The 24,651-nt window shown below is 40.4% G+C and overlaps 1 protein-coding gene across 13 annotated transcripts in view; it reads right to left on the reverse strand.

Moving 5' to 3' along the window:
* The window catches only part of DIP2B (disco interacting protein 2 homolog B), a 247,780-nt gene that overhangs the window by 48,964 nt on the left and 174,165 nt on the right, over window positions 1-24,651 (reverse strand). For 8 of the 13 annotated variants that reach the window (XM_030816577.1, XM_030816573.1, XM_030816571.1 and 5 more), the window contains 13 exons: window positions 24,420-24,542; window positions 20,963-21,160; window positions 19,069-19,160; window positions 16,608-16,718; window positions 13,907-14,030; window positions 13,191-13,300; window positions 8,714-8,816; window positions 6,486-6,550; window positions 3,862-3,955; window positions 3,244-3,363; window positions 2,034-2,148; window positions 742-881; window positions 7-143 (listed from right to left, as the gene is read on the reverse strand). In XM_030816577.1, the coding sequence (XP_030672437.1) occupies window positions 7-143; window positions 742-881; window positions 2,034-2,148; window positions 3,244-3,363; window positions 3,862-3,955; window positions 6,486-6,550; window positions 8,714-8,816; window positions 13,191-13,300; window positions 13,907-14,030; window positions 16,608-16,718; window positions 19,069-19,160; window positions 20,963-21,160; window positions 24,420-24,542 (1,532 nt within the window). The remainder of the gene's footprint in view (window positions 1-6; window positions 144-741; window positions 882-2,033; window positions 2,149-3,243; window positions 3,364-3,861; window positions 3,956-6,485; window positions 6,551-8,713; window positions 8,817-13,190; window positions 13,301-13,906; window positions 14,031-16,607; window positions 16,719-19,068; window positions 19,161-20,962; window positions 21,161-24,419; window positions 24,543-24,651) is intronic. The other 5 variants (XM_003252153.3, XM_030816574.1, XM_030816579.1 and 2 more) reach the window with 1 other exon arrangement.

Raw genomic sequence — 24,651 nt, forward strand, 5'->3', positions numbered from 1 at the left:
ATGTACCTCAAATGTATTTTTTGTCACACCAGCAAGCCCAAAGTACATCATGCCTCCAGTTCTGGAGCTAACACAGATTTCTCCAATTTCATCTGTTTTGCAGAGCTGGGGAGGTCCATCTGGTTTCACAATGCACATCATCCCTAACGTACAGAAAATACAGGTTAAAGGACAAAGATTCTAGAAAACCTTTGTAAAATAACAGCTTCATCCTGTGAACCCAAGGAAGTCCTGCCTTTACTGAGTGGCATTAAGTAAAAATAGCAAACAGGAATGCTAAACATAAACCTGAAACTACATAGGTATATTTGAAATGTAAAGCTTGTAGAGACAGTGACATATTAAAGATGAATGCAAAGCCCAAATAAACAGGTTAGATGAATGAGGTGCTACCCTCAGGCAGGTCAAACTCAAACACTCATGGAAGCAGTATGCTGTAATTTTCTGCCAGTCCCAATGGCTTGGCAATTACAGTGAAAACCAGGTAACTTTAACATCTCTCAGTATTTGGCCTTCTAGGTAAAGAAATAGACCTGAAGCATTCACAACTGGTAAGTCATACAATACTGCTGGAAGGTCAGCATAATTATAATGACTTAACTATTAGAGAGGCTCTGAGAAATTAAATGAGTTAAGTACTGAATTAAGGGTTCCTGGTTTGGGATTCTGTATTTTATCAGGCTCTATTATCTCTGATGACAAATCTTTATGAAAAACCAAATGGTGCTCCTCGCTACTCACCACCAGGCATTACATGCCCCACATCCTGGACCGTCAGTGCTGAATTTTTATCTTCAGTATTGACCCGTATTACCCCATAGCTCAATCCATTCATTGAGAGAATGGCTCTTCCTGGCAAAGGGGCTCCTGGAACTCCAGGCCTGAAAACAAGAACCCATCAAGTTTGGCGAATGAAATAACATCAAGGGAAAAATACGAATACATAGGAAGACAAATTTCCTCTGGCTACAATACCAAAAAATTTCTCCATTTTCTCTCCCAAAAATATGCCAAATTAGAGCTGGGTGTGGTGTCTCACACCTGTGATCCCAGCAACCGCTGTGGCAGGAGGATTGCTTGAGGCCAGAAGTTCAAGACCAGCCTGGGCAACACAGTGGGACCCCATCTCTACAAAAAATACAAAAATTAGCTGGGTATGATGGCACACGCCTGTAGTCTAGCTACTTGGGAGGCTAAGGTGGGAGAACCATCTGGGCCTGGGAGGTTGAGGCTACAATGAGCTATGATCGTGTCACTGTGCTCCAGCTTGGATAACAGAGCAAGACCCCATCTCTAAAAAATTAAATTAAAAAAAAATGTAGTGTAGGAAACACATAAACCAGCAACATGGTCATTTATTATCATCATCAAGTATTGCATACTGGGCCCGGCTTGGTGGCTCATGCTTGCAATCCCAGCACTTTGGGATGCCAAGGAAGGTGGACTGCTCAAAGCCAATAATTTGAGACCAGCCTGGGCAACATAACAAGAACCTATCTCTACAAAAAAATTTAAAAATTAGCCAGGTGTGGTGGTACACGCCTGTAGTCCTAGCTACTCAGGAAGTTGAGGCGGGAGGACTGTTTGAGCCCAGGAGGTTGAGGCTGCAGTGAGCCATAATCATGCCACTGGGAGACAAAGAGAGATCCTATCTTAAAAAAAAAAAAAAAAGTATATCTATATACACACACACACACACATTCACCGATACATACATACATAATGCTCTTGAATATACTATAGATATACTATCCATACTCAAGCTACAATCAAGAACAGTCTATTTCTAATCTACTGTGCTATGGATTCCAAAGAGCAAAATGGCACAGAAAAAGAGCTAATTCACAAATACAAAATGATATCAATTAAATTTTTCAGTTTACTGCATACACTTTGAGCAAGAGTGGGAAAAATGAGATGTTTGAAACTACTTAGAAAATTAGTTAACACCCCTTTGTCATCACCTGGTAAATACTGCACATTTCATCCAAGTTGTAACATACATCAAGAGCATCTGACATCCTGAACAGTACCTGCGGATTGCTACAGTCATGGCTTCAGCAGACGTGGCGCACGGACAGATGGCCTCAGGCTTCAGTCCATGGCTTTGGAACAGACTCAGGAAGGCATCACAGGATGACACGGACCCTAAGGAGTTGGAACAGATCAACCTGAAGCTGAAATTGTGATTTTCATTACTGCAGGAAAATGGTAAAGAATAGAAAGCTGACATACTTATTTCTCATGAGAACTCATATTGTATATTGTTAATTCCACACAAATATCTTACTGTCCCTGTGAGATGGTTTGATATATTTCAAGGAAAAATTAATGCTAATCCAGCCCATAAAAGGTCACTAACACTATTTAAAGTTACACCTTGGAATAAGGCTGCTCCTATGAAACTGACAAATCAGTATCAGAGATAACCCTACAGGCAATACGCAGCCAGCTTATAATTTAGCAACTCTTCCTGAGGAACTGTCATAGCCAGTGCAGTTTAATATTGGCTTAGCTCCACCTTCTATATGATATTAAGGTCAAGCCCATGTCTGTGTTTTAAACTACGATGATCAATGTGACTACTAACAAAAGTCCGTTTATGACAAACAGCGTAGTGCTCTACCTGATTCTACTGTGTGAAGGACCAGGATTTGGGGGCTTGTAGAGAAAAGCAGGTAACACAGGAATACCCAGTTACATGATAGAAAGTGGTTATACGTGAATGAGCAAAAAAGAATGACTTTAAAAGCTTATAGATCCATCAAAAGGCAAATGAGTAAATACAGTGTGGTATAACTATACGATGGACGATTTCTTGGTAGTAACAAGGAATGCAGAAGTACTGACAGATACTACAACATGGATGAACGTTGAAAACATGCTAAGAAAAAGAAGCCCATCACAAAGACCCCATACTGGATGACTGCATTTATAAGAAATGTTCGGAATAGGCAAATCTAGGGAGACAGGCAATAGACTAGCAGTCGTCTAGGGCTGGGGCACGGGGAAAAATGGGGAGTGACTGATAATGGGTATGTGGTTCCTTTTTGGGTGATGAAAATGTTCTAAACTTAGATTGTAATGATGGTTGCACAACTCGTGAATATACCAAAACCACTGAATTACACACCTTAAATGAGTGAGTTTTTCAGTATGTGAATTATATCTTCGTACAGGGCAAAAACCCCTAATCTATCAAAACACAGGATATTCCCAGATCCACAATGCAGGAATACTCACAGGGGTTAGCTCCATCCGTCACAATTAACATTCGGAGGGAACTCAAGCTCACGTCTCTTTGGTCCCGATGTGCCATCATAGCCCAGTGCAAGTCCCGACATTTCACTAAAGCTACCTTGGCTATAAATTCAAAAGGGATGAAGTTAACATACACAATAAATTTGGGACATATGTAATATACCATAATGAAGACATTTTTACTTATTTGGGGAATCATGATATTGCTTGGAGAAAATAAAAACGGTCTCAAAGAGATTGTGCCAATAGCTCAGAGGCAGAAATTATCACATTTAGACAACTGACTGGACCTACAATTGTTTGTTCACTGAGACCCTCTCGGCAGGTCACAGTACCCCAGCCAAGGAAATTGTGAATACCAAGACACTCAAATCTAATTCAAGGCTTGCATTTGGAAAAAATTCATCTCAATGCTTAAGAGAGGACATCAGTGAGATGAACAGGCAAGGTACCTAATTGTGTAGTAACTAAACTCTACAATTTGTTAAGGGATGGGGAATAGAAATGTTTCTAACAAGGGCAATTTGAAAATCTCTGAAATCCCTGAAATCTTAATTCAAACAGTCACATAATTAAAGCTCAGATGCTGCGGGTGACTACCTTTGTGAGCATGTACTCTTTGGACCCAAGAGAGAGGACAGGTTTTCATAACAGAGTAGGGTACGCTAATTGTGTGCATCTTATTCATTACATTCTGAAAAACAAAGAAGAAAAGTAATCAATACAAAATACATACTTAGTATTTTTAAATTGAGCTGATATTTTGTTAGCAATTTTAATTATACAAGTAACACTCAAATACACACTTTTTGAAAGCAATCTGAAATATTAAATATAAGACTGAAGTTCCTTTAATACCTACCCTCAAACCTGGTTCCCTCCTCTCCTCGCCAGAGATAATCAGTTACAAATTTGACAGATATCCTTCCAATCTTTTTTCAATGTATTTTCATAGATATTTGTTCCCATAGAAATATATAAGTATTTTTAAGATAAAAGACATCATATTATACATATATCTGTAACTTGTTTTTTTCATTTAAATTGTTTTAGAGCTAAATCTATGCATATCAGTACAAGAGATCTACATAATTCTTTTTGAACTGCGGCATAGTATTCCATTGTTTGGCTATATCACAATTATTTAGGCATTTCCCTATTAATGACAATTTTTTGCTACTACAAAAAATGTTTCAAGGAGCACATTCCTACTTCCTTCCCTGGGCTTGTGCAAGTATTTCCCTATACAGATATGTAGTACTGCTGTCATATGGGATATGCTTTTTAAAAAAAAAAAGAGACAGGGGTTTCACTATGTTGCCCAGGCTGGCCTCCAATTCCTGAATTCAAGTGATTCTCTTGCCTCAGCCTCCAGGGTAGCTGGGACTGGTGTGTGTGTGTATGTATGTATGTATGTATGTATGTATGTATGTATGTATTTATTTATCTGAGACAGTCTTCCTCTGTTGCCCAGGCTAGAGTACAGTGGTATGATCTCGGCTCACTGCAACCTCTGCCTCCTGGATTCAAACAATTCTCCTGCACAGCCTCCCGAGTAGCAGGGATTACAGGTGTGCGCCACCATGTCCAGCTAATTTTTGTATTGTTAGTACAGTTGGGATTTCACCATGTTGGTCAAGCTGGTCTTGAACTCCTGGCCTCAGGTAATTTGCCTGCCTTGGCCTCTCAAAGTGCTGGGATTACAGGCCTGAGTCACAGTGCCCGGCTGTGGTATATGCTTTTAAAATGTTAACAGACACTGCTAAACTGCCCTCCAACCCACTTAATGCTTTTTTTTTTTTTTTTTTGAGACGGAGTCTCGCTCTGTCGCCCTGGCTGGAGTGCAGTGGTGCGATCTCGGCTCGCTGCAAGCTCTGCCTCCCGGGGTCACGCCATTCTCCTGCCTCAGCCTCTCCAAGTAGCTGGGATTACAGGCGCCCGCCACCACGCCCGACTAATTTTTTTGTATTTTCAGTAGAGACGGGGTTTCGCCGTGGTCTCGATCTCCTGACCTCGTGATCCGCCCGCCTCGGCCTCCCAAAGTGCTGGGATTACAAGCGTGAGCCACCGCGCCCGGCCACTTAATCTTTTTATCATGTTCGTACTTGCCACATGCCACAGAGAGGCTACCTGGGCATCCCAAAGCAAGAAATCAAACTGTCCCTGTTTCTTACAGGGTCCTGCCTACACCTGTTAATTTTTTTTTTGTTAGATAAAGCTGCAGGTGTTGAGGAGTCATGCAATTTAGGGTCTCTCCTGCCACTCTAATCAAGCATACCCAAGACACCCTGTCCCCAAAGAGACCCAGCCTGGTAGAATAACCAAGCCTTCGTATTGAGATTAGCCATTTTGCTCACTCTCTAATTTGCCCAAAGAAACCAAGATACTACTGCAAGATACTGTTTTCTCTCTCCAAGTTTCTAGCTCTGGTGAGAAACTTTTGGTTTCAGGAAAAGGCTGGTGTTTATAACTCAATTCTTCACACATGTCCCTATATTGCACTTGGTATCACAGAGAAGAGATTCTTCTTACCTCCTCAAAAGGCTTTTTAACTTCTGATAAAGAAGAAAATGGGAAAGGTTTCAGAAAAGAGCTGGAAAGTAAATTTACTGAAGATTTCGAGGGTTCTGGGTGAAAAGGGATCTACCTCCTCTTCCCTCATGATTCATTTCCCATGCTTTCCCAGCTCCTGCAGTACCAAGAAAGTGGGACTAGAGGCTCTCTGATGTCCTTTACAATTCAGGTAACCCTATATTTTTTTTCTCTCTCCACCTACATGGCATGTTACATACAGTAGTTTTGCCACTTGAAATGTCCCTTCTCTCTACCTCTATATCCCCTTACAAAAATTTCTGTATGTCTAAAGCTTACCTATTTTTCAAAGTCCAATTCAGATGTCACTTCTGCCATAAAAACTGCCTTGAAGCCCAGACCTGGAAGGAAGTCACCTTTTTCTAACACCCAGAGTATGCTACCTGTTCCTCTCTGATGGGAAGAATCCCCATTTACCTGTTACTCTTCTTCAGTTGCAGCATGCAGCTTATGCATGGCAGTCATTCAAAACATTCTGTCCAGTGGAAAGGTTATATAGCCTCTGGAAAATATTACTGACCTTTTGGGGATTTAAATTTCAAACAAGCACTGAGAGATGCTCCAGTTACACAGCATGCTGGCCTTATCTCAAGCACAATTTATACTAAGGGTCTTAAATCTGAGTAGCTTACCGCAAACATGCCGTGCCACAGCCCAGCATCCTTCTTAAAGTCTAAGACATTTACTATTGTTTCCCCTAAAATAGAAAAAATAGGAAGACAAAGAAATCATCTTTAGTATTAAGTAGCAAAAAATCATGTCACTTGCCTCTCATAAACAACTAATTTGATGTTTGTTTGTTTTTTCTTTTAGATGGAGTCTTGCCTCTGTCACCCAGGCTGGAGTGCAGTGACGCAATCCCAGCTCACTGCAACCTCTGTCTCCCAGGTTCAATCAATTCTCCTGCCTCAGACTCCCAAATAGCTGGGATTACAGGCGTACACCACCATGCATGGCTAATTTTGTATTTTTAGTAGAGAGGGAGTTTCACCATGTTGGCCAGGCTGGTCTTGAACTCCTGACCTCAAGTGATCCTCCTGCCTCAGCCTCCCAATGTGCTGGGATTACAGGCATGAGCCACAGCGCCCAGCCTGATTTGATGTTTTTAGAGAAATGACTAAAAGTTCTCAGGGGCTTTTGAGGGTCTCCTCAAAACGGGTAGAGGACTGCTCATAGGGTAATGTGGTAACAACAGAGCCAAGGAGTTAGAAACTTCTTGTGACTTAGGCATTTCTTCCAAGAGGTATTTTTTTCCTAATTATGCAGAGAATACATGCTTATTTTAGAAACTCTGGAAGTTTGACAAATATATTTTAAATTTCCTAAAAGATACTTCCTAAAAAAAAAAAGTTGGCGTGTTTATGTATATATCTCTAAACATTCTATCTATACACACACATACATATACTTCTAGGCATATTTACATCTAGATAGATATCTAATGTGACAAACTGGTATACAAAGCTTGGTATCTGGTCGGGCGCGGTGGCTCACGCCTGTAATCCCAGCACTTTGGAAGGCAGAGGTGGGCGGATCACGAGGTCAGGAGATCGAGACCATCCTGGCTAACACAGTGAAACCCCGTCTCTACTAAAAATACAAAAAATTAGCCAGGCGTGGTGGTGGGCGCCTGTAGTCCCAGCTACTCGGGAGGCTGAGGCAGGAGAACAGCGTGAACCCAGAACGCAGAGCTTGTAGTGAGCCGAGATTGCTCCCTGCCCTCCAGCCTGGGTGACAGAGCGAGACTCCGTCTCAAAAAAAAAAAAAAAAAAAAAAAAAAAAAGCTTGGTATCTAACTTGTTCCTACTTAATGATATATTGAAACAATTTCTTCATATCTTTAATATTCAAAAATAAAAATTTTAATGTCCCAGTCATTATATGAATGTATTATAATCTTTTTTTTTTTTTTTTTTTTTTTTTTTTTTTTTTTTTTTTGAGACAGAGTCTTGCTCTGTCACCCAGGCTGGAGAGCAGTGGCATGATCTTGGCTCACTGCAACCTCTGCCTCCAGGGTGCAAGTGATTCTCCCGCCTCAGCCTCCCAAGTACCTGGGACTACAGGCACGAGCCACCACACCTGGCTCATTTTTATTATTTTTAGTAGAGATAGGGTTTCACTGCGTTGGTCAGGCTGGTCTCGAACTCTTGACCTCAGGTGATCCATCTGCCTCGGCCTCCCAAAGTGCTGGGATTACAGGCATGAGCCACAGCACCTGGCTTGAGTGTATTATAACCTAATCAATCCTTATTTAAGGGCATTTTGATTGCTTCCATTATATATATATATATATATTTATATATATATATAATTTCATGATAGAACATTATTGTCTGGTTAAAAATTTTATCATGACCATTTATTAACTTGTTTCATTTTACAAAGGGAAAACACAAAATTAACATTGCAAAGAACATTCTGAGGCAAATAGTGGTTTATGCAATTATGTATCAACCTATCTAAAGTTCAAAAATACTGAATACATTTTTGTGTTTTAATTTATGCTTTTTGGTAGCTGAATTTCTTTGACTCCAAATGTATAGCTGGTAGCCCACTATACAGGCAGGGGAAGATGGAGGTACCTGACATTCCTCAGCTAATAAAAACATGATTTTAATTAGGGTTTTCTACTGCTGTACTCTAGAAATTATGCTTTACATTTTGGTTTGCCCAGAATTTTGGTTCCTTTAAACTACAGCATATTTTTGAGAAAGAAGAAAACAAAAGCAAGCCAAGAATGTGTCTTGGGACATTTCACTCTGAATTCGGTCATTAAATGAGGTCCAATCACTAAGCATTGTGCTCACAGTCACACATCTCTGAAGGTAACAATGAGGGCAGTCATGGGATGAGGTCTGACCTTCAGAATAATTGCAGGCCTGCGACAGAGCTTGGCAGTGAGACAACATTGCAAGCCGGGACACTGTAACTCCCATTACGCTTCCTTCCTTGCTTGTTTTATACTAGAAAACAAAAACAGAAACATAAGAAACACAATAAAATGGGTTATTTCAGATGACAAAACTAGAATCCAAAAACGAAACCCAGAAAAAACGTCATAATGGGCTGAATTTAACATGTTTAATATGAATATTTAAGGCAATGTACTTGGGTCCCAAACTCAAATCACACAAAGATAGGATTAGAGGATGACAAAGCTCAACAAAAATATATGTGAAAAAGACTTCAAAGTTTAATAGTCATCAGTGTGAAGTGGCTGCTCCAAAGCTAAAACAAACAAGTGATTGGAGCTATATGAATAGAAACACAATATCAAATAAATACAAGTCAAGCACAGCACTGCAGAGTGAAAGGTACGTAAGACATGGCTCTGTGCATTAGAAGCACCCAATTTTGTAAGGAAGAACCAGAAACGAATGGCCTATTTGCTCCCCCAAATCATTCAACTATAATTTTGCTTTTACCTTTAATGTTCCATTCAAGTTGCTTTTTACCAGAACTATCAACTTTCCCTTCTTTCTTTCAAGAGATGGAGTCTCACCATGTTGCCCAGGCTGGATTGGAACTCCTGGGCTCAAGCAATCCTCCTAGCTCAGCCTCCTGAGTAGCTGGAACTACAGGTGTATGCCACTGTGCCCAGTTCAACTTTAAAAAAATTTTGGCTGGGTGCGGTGGCTCACGCCTGTAATCCCAGAACTTTGGGAGGCCAAGGTGGGCGGATCACAAGGTCAGGAGATGGAGACCACCCTAGCTAATGCGGTGAAACGACGTCTCTACTAAAAATACAAAAAATTAGGCAGGCATAGTGGTGGGCACCTGTAGTCCCAGCTACTCAGGAGGCTGAGGCAGGAGAATGGCGTGAACCTGGGAGGCGGAGCTTGCAGTGAGCCGAGATCACACCACTGTACTCCAGCATGGGCGACAGAGTGAGACTCCGTCTCAAAAAAAAAAAAAAAAAAAAAAAAAAAAATTAAGTCTTCCCAAGGGCAATAACGAGAAGGGGATAAAGAGTAGAATAGGAGTTTGATCTGTACCTGACTGTGAACAGTCAACTGAGATAATTCACTACCTTAGGACCAGCCCCAATTTTTTGATGGTTAAACCAAAAGGACATTTTGCATACCTTATCGAACCTTTCTGCAAAATTTGACTACTCTCTTTCTTGACGTTTTCTCCTTCCTTGGCTTTTTTGATACTCCTCTCTTCTAGTCTCTGTCTCTGTGTGTCTGTCTCTCTCCCATTGCTCCTCCATGTTCTCCACCTTATCTCTTTTCACTTTATTCCATTAGGTTACTGCATTCCTAGTAACTCCTAGTTCTCTATCTTCAACCCAGGCCTCTCCTCAAGAGAGATCCAGACTGACAGAGTCAACTAATCCCCTGGAATGTCCAGTAATCCTGTGAAACTCATATATCCATCACTGCCTTCTTTACCCCCGTCCCTGCCCATGGAAACTCTTCCTGTTGTATTTTCTATCTTAGTGAAGGATGCTGCCATCAATCCCAGTTGCCCAAGTGAGAAACCTGAATCTGTCTTGTCTTCTCCCTCTCCAGCAGCAGTAACTAAGCCCTGCCTGCTCTATTTCCTTACTGTCTGAAGCTCCATCTACTTTGCTCTCTGCTCTCTACCATAAGCTTGGGCTCACCTGAATAACTGTAAAGCTGGTCTCCTTTTTTTTTTCTTTTTGAGACAGAGTCTCACTCAGGCTGGAAGGCAGTGGCACGATCATGGCTCACTGCAGCTTTGAGCTCCCAGGCTCAGCCTCCCAAGTAGCTGGGACTATAGGCATGTGCCACCACACCCGGCTAATTTTTGTATTTTTTGTAGAGACAGAGTTTCGCTATGTTGCCCAGGCTCGTCTCGAACTCCTGAGCTCAAGTGATCCGCCTGCCTCAGCCTCCCAAAGTGTTAGGATAATAGGGGTGAGCCACTGCGCCCAGCCCTTATTTCCTTTCTTAACCCAACCAGTCCGATATATCTTCTTATAATAAATTCATTCTTGTCACTCTCCTGCTGACAACCCTTTAATAACTCCCTATTACCCAGAGATGCTTTAAACTCACTAGTAGAGTCCTATGGGTAATAGGAGGATCCCAAGCAAGAACTGCAAGTTAATTCAAAGTAACAGGCACCTAGAAAGACAGAGGGTAAAAGTTCTAATAAGGCCAGAGAGCTAAGCAAGAGCCACACAAGGAAGGACGCTCCACCTTTAGGAAGAGCCAATAAAGACAACTGAAGGAATGGCCAATGAGGCAGAGGAACTGAGAGAGGAGTCCAAGAAGCCAGGACTGGAGTTTTAAGGAGGACCGGGTGATGAACCATGTCATCATTGAGACATGACATAGATTGAGAGTTGATCACTAAATTTGGTATTTTTAATTGCTTATTTGTACTTTTTTCTTTTTTGAGACAGAATTGTGCTCTGTCATCCAGGCTAGGGTGCAGTGGCATGAACACAGCTCACTGTTGCCTTAACCTCCTGGGCTCAAGTGATCTTCCCACCTTAGACTCCTGAGTAGCTGGGACTATAGGTGCATACCACCTGGCCCAGCTAATTTTTTATTTTTTTGTAGACACAGAGTCTCACTATGTTACTCAGGTTAGTCTTGAACTCCTGAGCTCAAGCAATCCACCTGCCTCAGCTTCCCAAAGTACTGGGATTAAAGGCCTGGGCTATCTTACCTGGCCTATCTGTCTGTCTTTTAAAGATACTTAGATCTGTTCCATCTTTAAAAACAATCATCCTTGCAACCAATAATACCCCCATCACCTCTCAGAGCTACTGGTCACTCTCTTGTTTTTCTTTGCAGTCCTCCTATTTGGCCTTCCAAAGTGCGGGGATTACAGACAGATGTGAACCATTGCATCCAGCCTCTCTAGTGCAATGGTGTGATCTCAGCTCACTGCAACCTCTGCATCCTGGGTTCAAGCGATCCTCCCACCTCAACCTCCCAAGCAGCTGGGACTACAGACACGCTCCATCATGCCCAGCTAATTTTTTTTATTTTTATTAGAGATGGGGTTTCACTATGTTGGCCAGTCTGGTCTCGAACCCCCGACCTCAGGAGCATCCACCTCAGCCTCCAAAAGTGCCAGGATTACAGGCGTGCACCACTGTGTCCCGCCTCAGCCTCTCTTTTCTACTTTTTTTTTTTTAAATTTTACTTTAAGTTCTGGGATACATGTGCAGAACGTGCATGTAGGTTACATAGGTATATGTGTGCCCTGGTGATTTGCTGCACCTATCAACTTGTTATCTAGGTTTTAAGCCCCACATGCATTAGGTATTTGTCCTAATGATCTCCCTCCCCTTGCCCCTCAGCCCTCAACAGGCCCTGGTGTGTGATATTCCCCTCCCTGTGTCCATGTGTTCCTATTGTTCAACTCCCACTTATGAGTGAGAACATGCAGTGTTTGGTTTTCTGTTCCTGTGTTAGTTTGTTGAGAATGATGGCTTCCAGCTTCATCTATGTCCATGCAAAGGACATGAACTCATTCTCCCAGCCTCTCTTTTCTATATCCAAAATTTTTTGAAGTTCTCTCTACTTATCACCACAGTGTTCAAGGTTAGATGATTTTCCCCCAAATCTTGAAAAAAGTTTTTATTGACTTGCCTGTTCATTAACTTAACAAGTGGTGAGCATATGTCTCAGGCAGGATGCACAGTGGTGAAGGCTAGAGCTGTTAGAGTTAGACCTGACTCTGAGTCTAGCTCTGCCATTTCTGAGTCATGTGGCCTTTGGTCAACTACTGAAGTTCTTTTAAGTCTTAGTCTTCTCATCTGTAAAGCAAGTTTAATAATAATCCAAACCTCACAGGGTACTTGTGGGGACTAAATGAGAAAACGCACTTAAAGCATTCAGCCCGGTGCCTGGTGTGCACTTGGATTTGCTTAATCCGTCAATGGGATCATGCTGCCAACTGCATTCCTATACCAACCTTAATAGCAAACCTTCCAGCCATTTGTTTACTCTTGCTCTTTATCTTTCATCTACTAATCTGTTCTTTTAAGCAGAGCTATTTTCCCTCCCCATTTCTCCGTTCTCTTACCCCCAACCTCTCTAAAAAAGCAGCAGAGAAATTTCTCTGCCAGTACATCATTTCCTAAACGTTTGTACTTCCTTAAAGTCTTTTGTAACTTTCTTACATGAAGAATCCTTTTTTATGCTGTCATTCTCTTGAATGTATATTTATGATCAAAATAATTAGGATAGAAGATCCACTACAAGGCATTTTACAAGCCAAAAGATGGAAATCTCACAAAGCAGGAGGATCTTCTAACATTAACGTTGCAAAAATTTGGTTTTATATCTTGAAAGGTGGCAAGCAAAGCCCAAGGAAAAGCCTGAGAGCGTATTTTACATCTTAGGACTTACCTCAATGTACGCCGGTTCTGTCCCAGCAGGTGAGATGTGTGGCTGCCAATCTTTCGGTGGCTTTGAAAGGTACTTGGAATCTGTTACAACCCATTTGAGCCGGGGCCAACCTAAATCAAACCCAAAGTGAAAATTGAATTGCCTAAGCCATCAGGGAAGGAATTCACACTGAACTGGTCATTTTAAATATCAAGAGACCAAATTAAGATCATTTTATAATCAATAAGATACTTAGTTTTTATTAGTTTTTAGTGGCAAATCACCAGACAATTATACCTTCTTTCAAAAGTACAATCGTTCCACATGCTAATTCCAGGCCTTGACATTACCTCAACAACTGGGAGGTCCGTTTGGCAGTGGAAGTCCACTGAGGTTAGTCTATCCTCTGTCTCTACATGTAGCATTTAGCTTTAATGTACAGAGTGGTAGCTTTTTCCAACCATCGGCATAAAGGTTAAGGGTGTGGGCTGTGGAATCAGACAGATTTGGGTTCAAATTGCTGCTCTGCCATTTATTAGCTGTGACTTTGGGCAAGTTAACCTCTCTGTTTCTCAGTTTCCTCACTTGTAAAATGGGAATAATGGTACCTACTTCATAAGAATATGAGAATTAAATAGAACATATATGTAAAGTACCTAGCTATTACTAAATTCAAAAGCTAATTAAAGCACTCAGTTTTAACTTTTAACTGATAATTCAGGTACAATATTACTAACCTTTAAACTGTACAATTTCTCCATTCTGGGTTTTTGGCAGTCCTTTTAGACAAACTTCACTGGTAAGAGCTAAGGCAATACCACAGCTTCCTAGCAAGAAGCCAATCTGCTGACCTCCAGCATCCTGTGGAGAAATGATAATGAACATAGGTAGGGGAGCAAATGTGAGCACACTCACGCCCACATCTGACACTCAGTAATGCTCTGGCATTTTGTTTGATAACAATCATGGAGCCCCACCAATATCTGGCAATTGTCAAAATCCAATCACAATGTGTTCTTCCAAATAATTTCTACAATACAAACATTTCCTGAGCACAAATCAAGTATTTTATTAACCAGACATTACAAATGATAAATCCTACCAGACAAATGTAACCATTTTATTCAAGAGTCAGCAGTGATCCTCTTTCAGTTTCCAGCAAATTAAATAAATGCTAACATGGTTATCTTCCCCTAGCCTCACCTCAAAATTCAACAGAAAAGCAAGTCAGGTATGAACAAAATAAATAATGTAAATGGATACTAAATGTCCAAGCTGACAATGAAAGTCAATGGATGGATATACCAAATCCGTATACTCCTTTTATTTTTCTGTTTTTAAAGGGGGTAGATTTAAGCCTTACACAACAGCAGCAGCAAAAACAACAAAAGATATAGTCTAAAACATTTCCATTAAAATATCATCTTACAAGTATCATTGTGAAACCACAAATTCTGCCAACTTAATAATTTAACAACAACCATATGATTTCCTGATCAAATCAAGGATACTACATCCCAACGACTACAGATTTGGGGATGTTATCAATTTGTTTTTTATTCCTTTCAGAAATGCTTTTTCTTTTCTTTTTTTATGAGATGGAGCCTCTCTCTGTCACCCAAGCTGGAGTGCAGTGGCATGATCTCGGCTCACTACAACCTCCACCTCCTGGGTTCAGGTTATTCTCCTGTTTCAATCTCCCAAGTAGCTGGGACTACAGGAGCGCACCACCATGCCTGGCTAATTTTTGTATTTTTAGTAGAGACAGGGTTTCGTCACGTTGGCCAGGCTGGTTTTGAACTCCTGACCTCAAGTGATCCATCCGCCTCAGCCTCCTAAAGTGCTAGGATTACAAGCATAAGCCACTACGGCCCGGCTGATTTCTTCTTTTATTTTTTTGAGATAAGATCTCACTTTGTCAGGCTGGTGTACAGTGGTGCAATCTCGACTCACTGCAAACTCCACCTCCCGGGTTCAAGTGACTCTCCTGCCTCAGCCTCTTGAGTAGCTGGGATCACAGGCTTGTGCCATCACACCTGGCTAATTTCTGTATTTTTAGTAGAGATGGGGTTCCACCATGTTGGCCAGGCTGGTCTCAAACTCCTGACCTCAGGTGATCCACCCACCTCGGCCTCCCAAAGTGCTGGGATTACAGGTGTGAGCCACCGTGCCAGGCCAATTTCTTCTTATAAATCCACATCCTCCAACATATTCATCTTTGACATCAGCCCTCAGAAATAAACTGCATGACAAAATTAGCATCAAGTGGCTCATGGAGAAATCACTCAGTCAAACAGGGAAATCTGTTACATATGCTTCATTTTAGTTGGGCTGATGTACTGTCAAAGTAAAATCTTATAATCCAGAGAAGTAACATGTCATCACACCATCCCTTTCCACCTAATGGAAATCCTAGGTCATATGATACAGTTACAGGAAATCCCTTTAAAAAAGGTCTCAACTACTATAAATGTGGATTATGTATAGTCTCTGAAGCAAGAGTGGGATTCTTTATAAATGATCAGTGTTGAAAGTCAAGTATGCCCCCATGATATTTTATTTTATATTCTGAAACAGAGTCTTGCTTGCCCTATTGCCCAGGCTGGAGTACAGTGGCACGATCACAGGTCACTGCGCCTCAATCTCCTGGGTTCAATCAATCCTTCCACCTCAGCTTCTCAAATAGCTGGGACTACAGATGCACACCACCATGTCTGGCTAGTTTTTTATTATTTGTAGAGATGGGGTCTCCCTATGTTGCCTAGGCTGCTCTCGACCTTCTAGGCTCACGCAACCCGCCCACCTCAATCTCCCAAAGTGCTAGGATTACAGGCGTGAGCCACCATGTCCAGTCGCCCCAGTGATATTTATTATTTATTTATTTATTTATTTATTTATTTATTTTTAGACAGAGTCTCGCTCTGTCGCCCAGGCTGGAGTGCAGTGGCGCGATCTCAACTAACTGCAAGCTCCACCTCTAGGGTTCACGCCATTCTCCTGCCTCAGCCTCCCGAGTAGCTGGGACCACAGGCGCCCGCCACCACGCCCAACTAATTTTTTTGTATTTTTTAGTAGAGACGGGGTTTCACCATGTTAGCCAGGATGGTCTCGATCTCCTGACCTTGTGATCCCCCCGCCTCAGCCTCCCAAAGTGCTGGGATTACAGGCGTGAGCCACTGCGCCCGGCCTCACCCCAGTGATATTTTAAATGATACGCAATACTATACAAACTCTATCTTAATTGAAAATGTTATTTGCATAAAACTTGTAAATATTTAATAAAATAATTTTTCTACAAATTTCATGTTTTTAGAAAGTGAAGCTGAGTACTTCCAAAAATGGTCGAACAGTTTTTAATGTTGTGACTACATCTATCCAAGAACCCAATGCCTGCCATGTCACATCAGGCTACATTCCTCTTAAATTTAGCAATGTTACCTTTCTGGTAAGAGGTACCTCTATAGGCACTGGAATCACTTCTGCCAGGAGGCATCCATAAAAAGCCACCATAAACATGACTGGATCATTGTTGGGGTAAACCAGGGCTACCTAAAATTCATAATAACATTCAGTTTAACAGAGGAATAAAACCATACTAATGCTTTCAATGTCACTGTCTAAGTATATAATATTTATCATGAACACAGTAAATCAAACTATTTAACAGCCATCTGCTCTAAAGGAAATTAAGTTACTGAGATAGAGACACACATCTAAAAAGATCTCCGACACGCCCATGATTATACTACACATTTTGGGAACTATAATGCATTCATCCTCATCCTCATCACAATTTTTCACTTAATCCTTTTGGTGATTTAGCAACAAACAAACCATCTTAAGCATTAAGTTAATTACTTAGGAAACCCAAGGCAATTTACTTTAGTGTAGGGTTAAGGCGATAAAATAAATGTAATGGATCTCTCCAGATAGAACAGCATATTAAAGAATAGGCCTTACATCTCTCAGAGAGAGCCTACAACTGTGGATTGACTTGATCGCCATGTTAGAGCCAACAGAAGTTTTCTTACTTTTTTTTTTTTGAGACAGAGTCTTGCTCTGTCCCACAGGCTAGAGTGCACTGGTGCGATCTCGGCTCACTGCAAGCTCTGCCTCCTGGGTGCACGCCATTCTCCTGCCTCAGCCTCCCAAGTAGCTGGGACTACAGGCGCCCGCCACCACGCCCGGCTAATTTTTAATATTTTTAGTAGAGATGGGGTGTTTCACTGTGTTAGCCAGGATGGTCTTGATCGATCTCCTGACCTCGTGATCCGCCCGCCTTGGCCTCCCAAAGTGCTGGGATTGCAGGCGTGAGCCACCGCGCCCGGCCAGTTTTCTTACTCTTTAATTCATTGTATTAATCCTTGTTCCCTTACCCAACAATGCAAATGTTCTAGCAGGAGGGCATCTGGTAATAGGTGTAAGCAATACTGGCGGAAACCGTATGGATATACAGTTAATCCATTAATAGAACATAAACCGTGAAACCTCTATAATAAGTTCAAACCTGTGATCTCACCTGTAACACATCACAGAGATAAATGACTTTTCCTAATTCACTCAAGGAATGCGAAAACACAAAAGTCACTACCACTGCGGAGTTTCTTATTTGGCTTGGATACTCACAGATTAACATTTGAAACTTAATCACGTCATGAGACTTGTTTCCCCTTCTTTTGCTTTCAAATTCTCTTAACTCACTCCCAAGAGAAGTTCACTTTTGAACTTCTGAATTTTCCTAGGGTTCTGAAAATTAATTCCACAAGACATTTAAACAACCCATTTCCTTCCTGCACAGTGTCCATCTTGCTAGGCAGACACAAAATCACCCGCTTAGGGTTCAGGAGGACTAAAAAACACTCATGAGTCACATTTATAAGTAAAAGCCATCCTTTATGTGCCCTTTGTCACAATGCAAAAGTATTTTTAACAGGCCTAGTTGAAGAGATTCCATAATCATAAGCCCAATCAAAATAAGTCTATTGTGTAGTTGGTGTTTCATTCTACGAATTCCAAATGAAAATAGTAAAAAGTAATCATATTTAGAAAGTCATTAATAGGAAAAATATCTTCAAAAATTAAAAAAATAGTTTAATGTCCCCTCAAATTAAAGGAGAAATAAAACTATGTCAATTAGTCTTTTCTTAAAAGTAACATGAATCTTCCTCTCTTTTTGCATAAAATCACAGAAAATGTTCTAAAAGATGTATGAGGCTTTTTTTGTTGTTGTTGTTAGGTGTAAGCAATACTGCCCACACAAATGCAGTGGCAAGATCATGGCTCACTGCTGCCTTGAACTCCTGGGCTCAAACAATCCTCCCGCCTTAACCTCCCGAGTAGCTGGGACTACAGATGCGTGCCACCACACCCAGCTAATTAAAAAAAAAAAAATTGTTTGTAGAGAAGGGGTCTCACTATGTTGCCCAGGCTGGTCTAAAACTCCTGGCTTCAAGTGATCCTCCCACCTCAGTGTCCCAAAGTGCTGGGATTACAGGTGTGAACCACTGCACCCAGCCCGTTTGAGGCATTTTGTAAAGAGGAGGAAAAAATAAAATAAAAAAATCAAAGAGTAAGTTTCGTTGCTGTTTTCTTGTTATCTAAAGATTCCAATATTTATTTCTGGAAAGACTAAGGTTTCTCTTTCTTTTTATTAGCACCTAAAGAGATTACTGATTGGCAGCTACAGGAGAGCACATGCGAATTTCCTTCAACCCAGGAATGTGAGAATTGTCATCTGGCATTGGGCTAACCTGATGGTTTGGAACCAAACCATTTTTATTTTTCCAAAAATAAGAGTTATATAAATTTTCCTGTTGTATATGAAAACTCCAGAATATTAGAATATTAGCATATTAGAAAACAATAAACACCACCTCCCTAAAACCAAAATGCCAATTACCCTGTCTCCAGGTTTTAACACAGGTTCGTTTTTGGTCCCCAGTTTATTAAGAAGTGTGTAGGCCAACTTTAAACTTCTGCTCCACAACTTTCCTGGAAAAAAAGGAAGAAAAAAAAGACAACAACAGTCATATAGGAAAAAAAAAACAGGTCTACTTTAATGAAAGAACATTCAGATTATCAGTGTAGTTAATGAGACAATGGCCACTTCCAAATGATGGGTTAGAGGAGTGTCATTCACTCCCCAACACACAGTAGGCCAACTAACTGCAACAAAAGCTTTCCATTCATTCTAGTTTACAAAAGCCAGTCATGCCTTGAAACAGAAATAAAACATCACCAGATGCTCAGCCTGGTTTACATAATATTCGAATTCTTTTCTGAAATAATGTGCATATCCTTAGAAATAATTTGATGTAAACTGATCACACTGAAAGGGAGGAAAACAATATTTTTAATTACAAGACTGAAAATCAGAAGGATACTTCTAAGTTTTTTTTTTCTTTTATTTTAAAGACAGAGTCTCACTCTGTCCAGGCTGGAGTGCAGTGGTGCAATCTTGGCTCACTGCAACCTCTGTCTGTCTCCCTGTTTGAGTAATTCTTGCCTCAGCCTCCCAAGTAGCTTGGACTACAGGTGCGTGTCACCACATCCGGCTAATTTTTGTATTTTTAATAGAGACAGGGTTTCGCCATGTTGTCCAGGCTGGTCTCAAATTCCTGGCCTCAGGTGATCCACCTGTCTCAGCCTCCCAAAGTGTCGGGATTACAGGCATGAGCCACTGTGCCCGGCCAGCTTTTTAAAAAATTTACAAATATCTTCAGAAATGTTCTTTTTCTGAAAAACCACTTACATAGGTGATATCAGACACTTGAGGAAACTGCAAAGCAAAAACATGACTCAAATGATTAAACATTCCATATGCTGTAATTTAGTGAAAACAAACACTAAAATGGAAATTATCTGTATGAACATGTGGATGTATTCATAGATGTTAAATAAACATGCAAAGATTTGGCCAGCTAAATGCTTTCTTTAAGGGTTATATGAATGAAATGTATATACAGCTTCTGAGGTGAATGTTAAAACCATTTTGGCAAAAACAAACAAAAAATGCTTTTCTTTTCCTACTCCCTCCCCTCAACCACTCTTAGAAATTCTTATTTTAGATTATGAGATAAGGAAAAGGGAAATCATGTTATTTTAAATAGCTATGTTATTTTATACACAATTTATTCAGAGGGGCATCCAAAGTTTAAACTATGTCAACCTGCGTAATTCTTTAAATAAAACCTTGTTTTTCCTCAAAGATTATTTTCTATCTAGGTCTATGGACACTGTGTTCCACTTACAAAGGAGAAAAGGAATCTGTTTGAATAAACTAGTACAAAATCTCATAGCCCAGGGTTGACCCCATTTTTCCTTGAAGTTATTTTAAAAAGAAAAATTTTAGCTGGTATGTAAAATTAAACAGAAAAGTAGTCATTCTTTGTTCATTACAGAGTTTTGTGCCTATTATAATCAAGAAGCAGGATGGAATAAAGATTTAACAAGTAATCAGTTTCAACTGTTAGATAAAACCATCTGATTTTCACCATACATCATTAATACCAAATGTTTTTCTAAAATCCTCTTGTAATGTTAAAACATCTATGGATGTACAAAGTCTCTCTTCTTTTTGCTGTCTTTTAAATATTAGCTGGCTTGCAAATGTTGCTTTAGCAAATGAAAATATTTGGCAATAGCTTTACTTAGAACTTAGGATCCTTTTAAATTATTGAAAAAATCTACTGAAACATAATGGCCAGCAATTGCTAAGTATCTAGATAAAAACACTACCCATGATATTCTGAAGAACTCTCAGGAGAGAAGGATCTGGAATCTTGCAGACTCACCATATGTCAGAGTGTAAACTGGTTTCCCTGTCATGTCCAGTGCAGTCAGACAGGAGCATTTTGCTTGAGTGGTACCCCAGCGCTGCAGGGCAGATTCAAGAGCAGGAGGCCAGTTACAGATGACTCCTAAAGGCTCTCCTTTCACAGGGGTCATCTGCCGTCCCTCCGGCTTGGGCTGGTTGGGGTCTGGCTGAGGTACTGTACCAGGAAAATCCCAATGGGTGAAATGAGTACAAATACCAATGAACACAACTTAGGTCTCTAATCTCAACTGCATCTTCCTTTTCACTTCATATTTATCTGGTTTAAACTCACTTTGAGAAAGGACATGGTTAGAAACGGTGGTCCACAAACTGGGCCTTAAATCAATTTTCCACTTAAATGTGAAATCATATTCAATATGTTTTATGCAATGAACAAATCCTGACCCTGACAAAGCAAATCACTGCATATATAAAATAGCACAAAATATACATTTTTGGTAGCAATTTCACAATTTTTAGCAAATTTGTTTTTAAATCTGTACAGTTTTGTGTCCAGTGTGAGACAGCCAGGTTCTACTACAGCAGATTATGTTTAATGAGAAAGCATTATACTGGGAGTCAGAAAGCCCAAGTTTACATTGACTTTTTACTAGTATTACCTTAGGCCAATTGATTTATCTGAGCTTGGCTTTCCTCATCTGTAAAACGGGAATAGTAACAGTTATACCTCAGGGTCATTATTTCACTCAAACAGATAATGGGCATAAACCACAGTATCCCATGTCTCCAGACCTCTGCACTCATCTCGTATGGCCAGTCTCTTTGTCTCCTGGTGAACTCTTCCTCATCCTTTTCAGGACTCGGCTGAAACAGCAAATTCTCTGGGAACCATTCCCAACTACTCCCTGAGGAGACTACTGCTTCCTCAGTGCTCCCACGTTGCCCTTAGGAAAGCACTGAGCATCCTCAAGGACTTCTTTTACTGTGTAAGTTTTCCCCCACAAAGGCTGATGGCTTCTTGAGGAAAGGGGTGGCTCTTACTCCCCTTACTGCCTGTAGTGCCTAATACTTCACGGTTGTTCAACAATGTCAGCTGAACTGGACTGAATTTGGGTGTGTGTTTAGTGGGGAGCTAATTATTAACATGCTTATTCCAGAGATTGGGGATGAATATTTCATATCCTTTCACAGATAAAACAAAAGTCCTCTTAATTTCTAAAATGAACAAGTATTATTCAAATAATAAAAATCAAAAAAAGAATCCTACATTTCCTTCCCTACCCCTGCGAAGGAGTCTTGCTCTGTCGCCCAGGCTGGGGTGCAGTGGAGCGATCTCGGCTCACTGCAACCTCCGCCTCCCGGGTTCAAAAGATTCTCCTGCCTCAGCCTCCCAAGTAGCTGGGATTATAGGCACCCGCCACCACGCCTGGCTAATTTTTGTATTTTTAGTAGAGACGGGGTTTCACCATCTTGGCCAGGCTGGTCTTGAACTCCTGACTTCCCACTCGCCTCGGCCTCCCAGAGTGCTGGGATTACAGGCGTGAGCCACTGCGCCCGGCCAAATGCCACATTTTTGTAGCAGGAAAGATAATTTACACGTGGAACAGATCACTCTAGATAGAGAGCACCAGGGGACATAAATACACACAGACTCAGCACTGAGGCTAGGACAACATGAGCAGTGCGTGACAGACACATGGACAAGGAGGGCAGAAGTGGGGCACGTCTCCAACTGGAGGAGGAAATGTCTGAGCTGAGTCTTAAAGGATGATCAGGAATTAGCCAGGTGAACAAGAGATGAGAAAAGAGGCACCGAAGGGAGAAGGGACAGAATGAGCAACAAATCTTAGATGGGCAAATGAAATATGAAATAAAGGTTTTATAGCTCAGTGACAAATCTGGGGATTGTACTTAAAATGCCTTGATTCATTTTTCTACTAACATAAAATTCATGAAATAGTTTCACTCCCCAATTTGCTGCCTTAGGGTAAATAATAAATGTTTCAACTGCCCTTCTGCTTTGTATATTCCCAGACCCTAAACCACCAGATTAACTAAAAAAAATAAACATGTGTGTTTCTAAACAAGTATTTTATTTGTTTGGACAGACTATGTATATAGTAGGCATTGTTTCTGGCCGTGAAAGCTGACATTATCGCCATTGTCCATTAGGCTTCAATGCAGATTCTGGGGCATGCTCTTTCAGATTTCCAAAGACATACTGGTATTTTTCTTTTCCAAAGGTAACAATTACTCAAACAAGCAACTATTGCCTATTTATATTAGTAATTAATGGAAAGTTGTTAGTTCTATTCTGCCAATGCAATTTTTTCAGGTAAGATTCCTGTTAAAAACCCTGACCTTCATGTGCCTGGTCAATACCCAGTGCTAGAAACACTGGAGAGGCTATTGCTGACATGGGCATCTTGAACATCAGTACATCATGAAAGACGTCCACCATTCAATGAGTTTAGTGATTCCTAAAGAAACAGATACTCATCTTAACCTCCTATGTCAGGTTGCTTTCTGTGGCATAAATTGGGCTAAGACCAGATCTAGTCTACCAATGTACCTAATTCTATTAACAAGCTGATGTGATCAAAACCTATTACTATTAGTCTCAGGACATAAAAACAGACTACAAAGCTACCAAGGCTTAGCTCTTTCGACAAAAGCTTTTCTTAGGTAGATCTATTTGTCTAGATCTATTGTCATCATTCTATAATTATCAAATGGCCATTCTCATTTTATCCATACACACACTCATTCCCCTTCCCTATTAAATCCTAGATATATGATTTTATCCATAATTTAAAAATTATTGAATGAATAAATCACTGTTACACTTCCTCTGTGAAGCCCTTCCTAAACCAGAGGGAACTGATTTCTTCCCTTCTCAGAAGTGCCTATATTGGCTGATAGATACTTAATACTTAAACTAAGTATTCACATGGATATATTTTAGCATGCATCTAAATTGTAAACAACATAAAGGAAATAACTGTATTTTTATAAATCTTTGAACCTTTTCACCATCTAACACGCTGTTTTGTAGAAAGCAGAAATACGTATTGATTGGTTGATTCATAAAAGGACTACGTTATATGAAAAAAGAGTAGGCAAACTTTTGAGGCTGAATTTGATATCCACATCTGAGAAAATGCCAAATATAAATAACTCATAAAATCATGTATTTGGGATAGTTACTAATTTCAAAGAGTTTATTTCCAAAGACAGTTCTATGCTCCATGGTTATCTCTTTGCCTTTCTTCCCTCTTCTTCCCTCCCTCCTTAATTTTCATCTAAGATCTAAAATACAGATGATCATTAGAGGAAAAAGAGCAGAAAATGATGAACTCTTTGAACCAAGAACTGCGTCTTGTTCATTCTTTAACCCTATAGTACCTGACACATAGTAACTGCTTAAGATATATTTATTTAATGAATATATATGTTCTTGGTATTTTTACTACTACCTTCCACAATTTCTTCAGAGTCATCCACAAAAAATTCCTTTAAGGGAGGCCTTTTGGGTCGTTTTAGAGTGTTCAGAAGCTGCTGGATTTTTGTAGATACTCTGCTACTGACAGGAACACCTATAAGGGAAAAAATGGTAAGTTAAAATTCATTGACTGTAAGGATATTTTAGTTCCTCAGTTCCCTCAGGAGCTTTTATTTCTAAGGACGTTTGGCCTTTGTCCAGTT

The sequence above is a fragment of the Nomascus leucogenys genome, chromosome 8, assembly GCF_006542625.1.
Source record: "Nomascus leucogenys isolate Asia chromosome 8, Asia_NLE_v1, whole genome shotgun sequence".
NCBI classification, from domain to species: Eukaryota; Metazoa; Chordata; class Mammalia; order Primates; family Hylobatidae; genus Nomascus; species Nomascus leucogenys.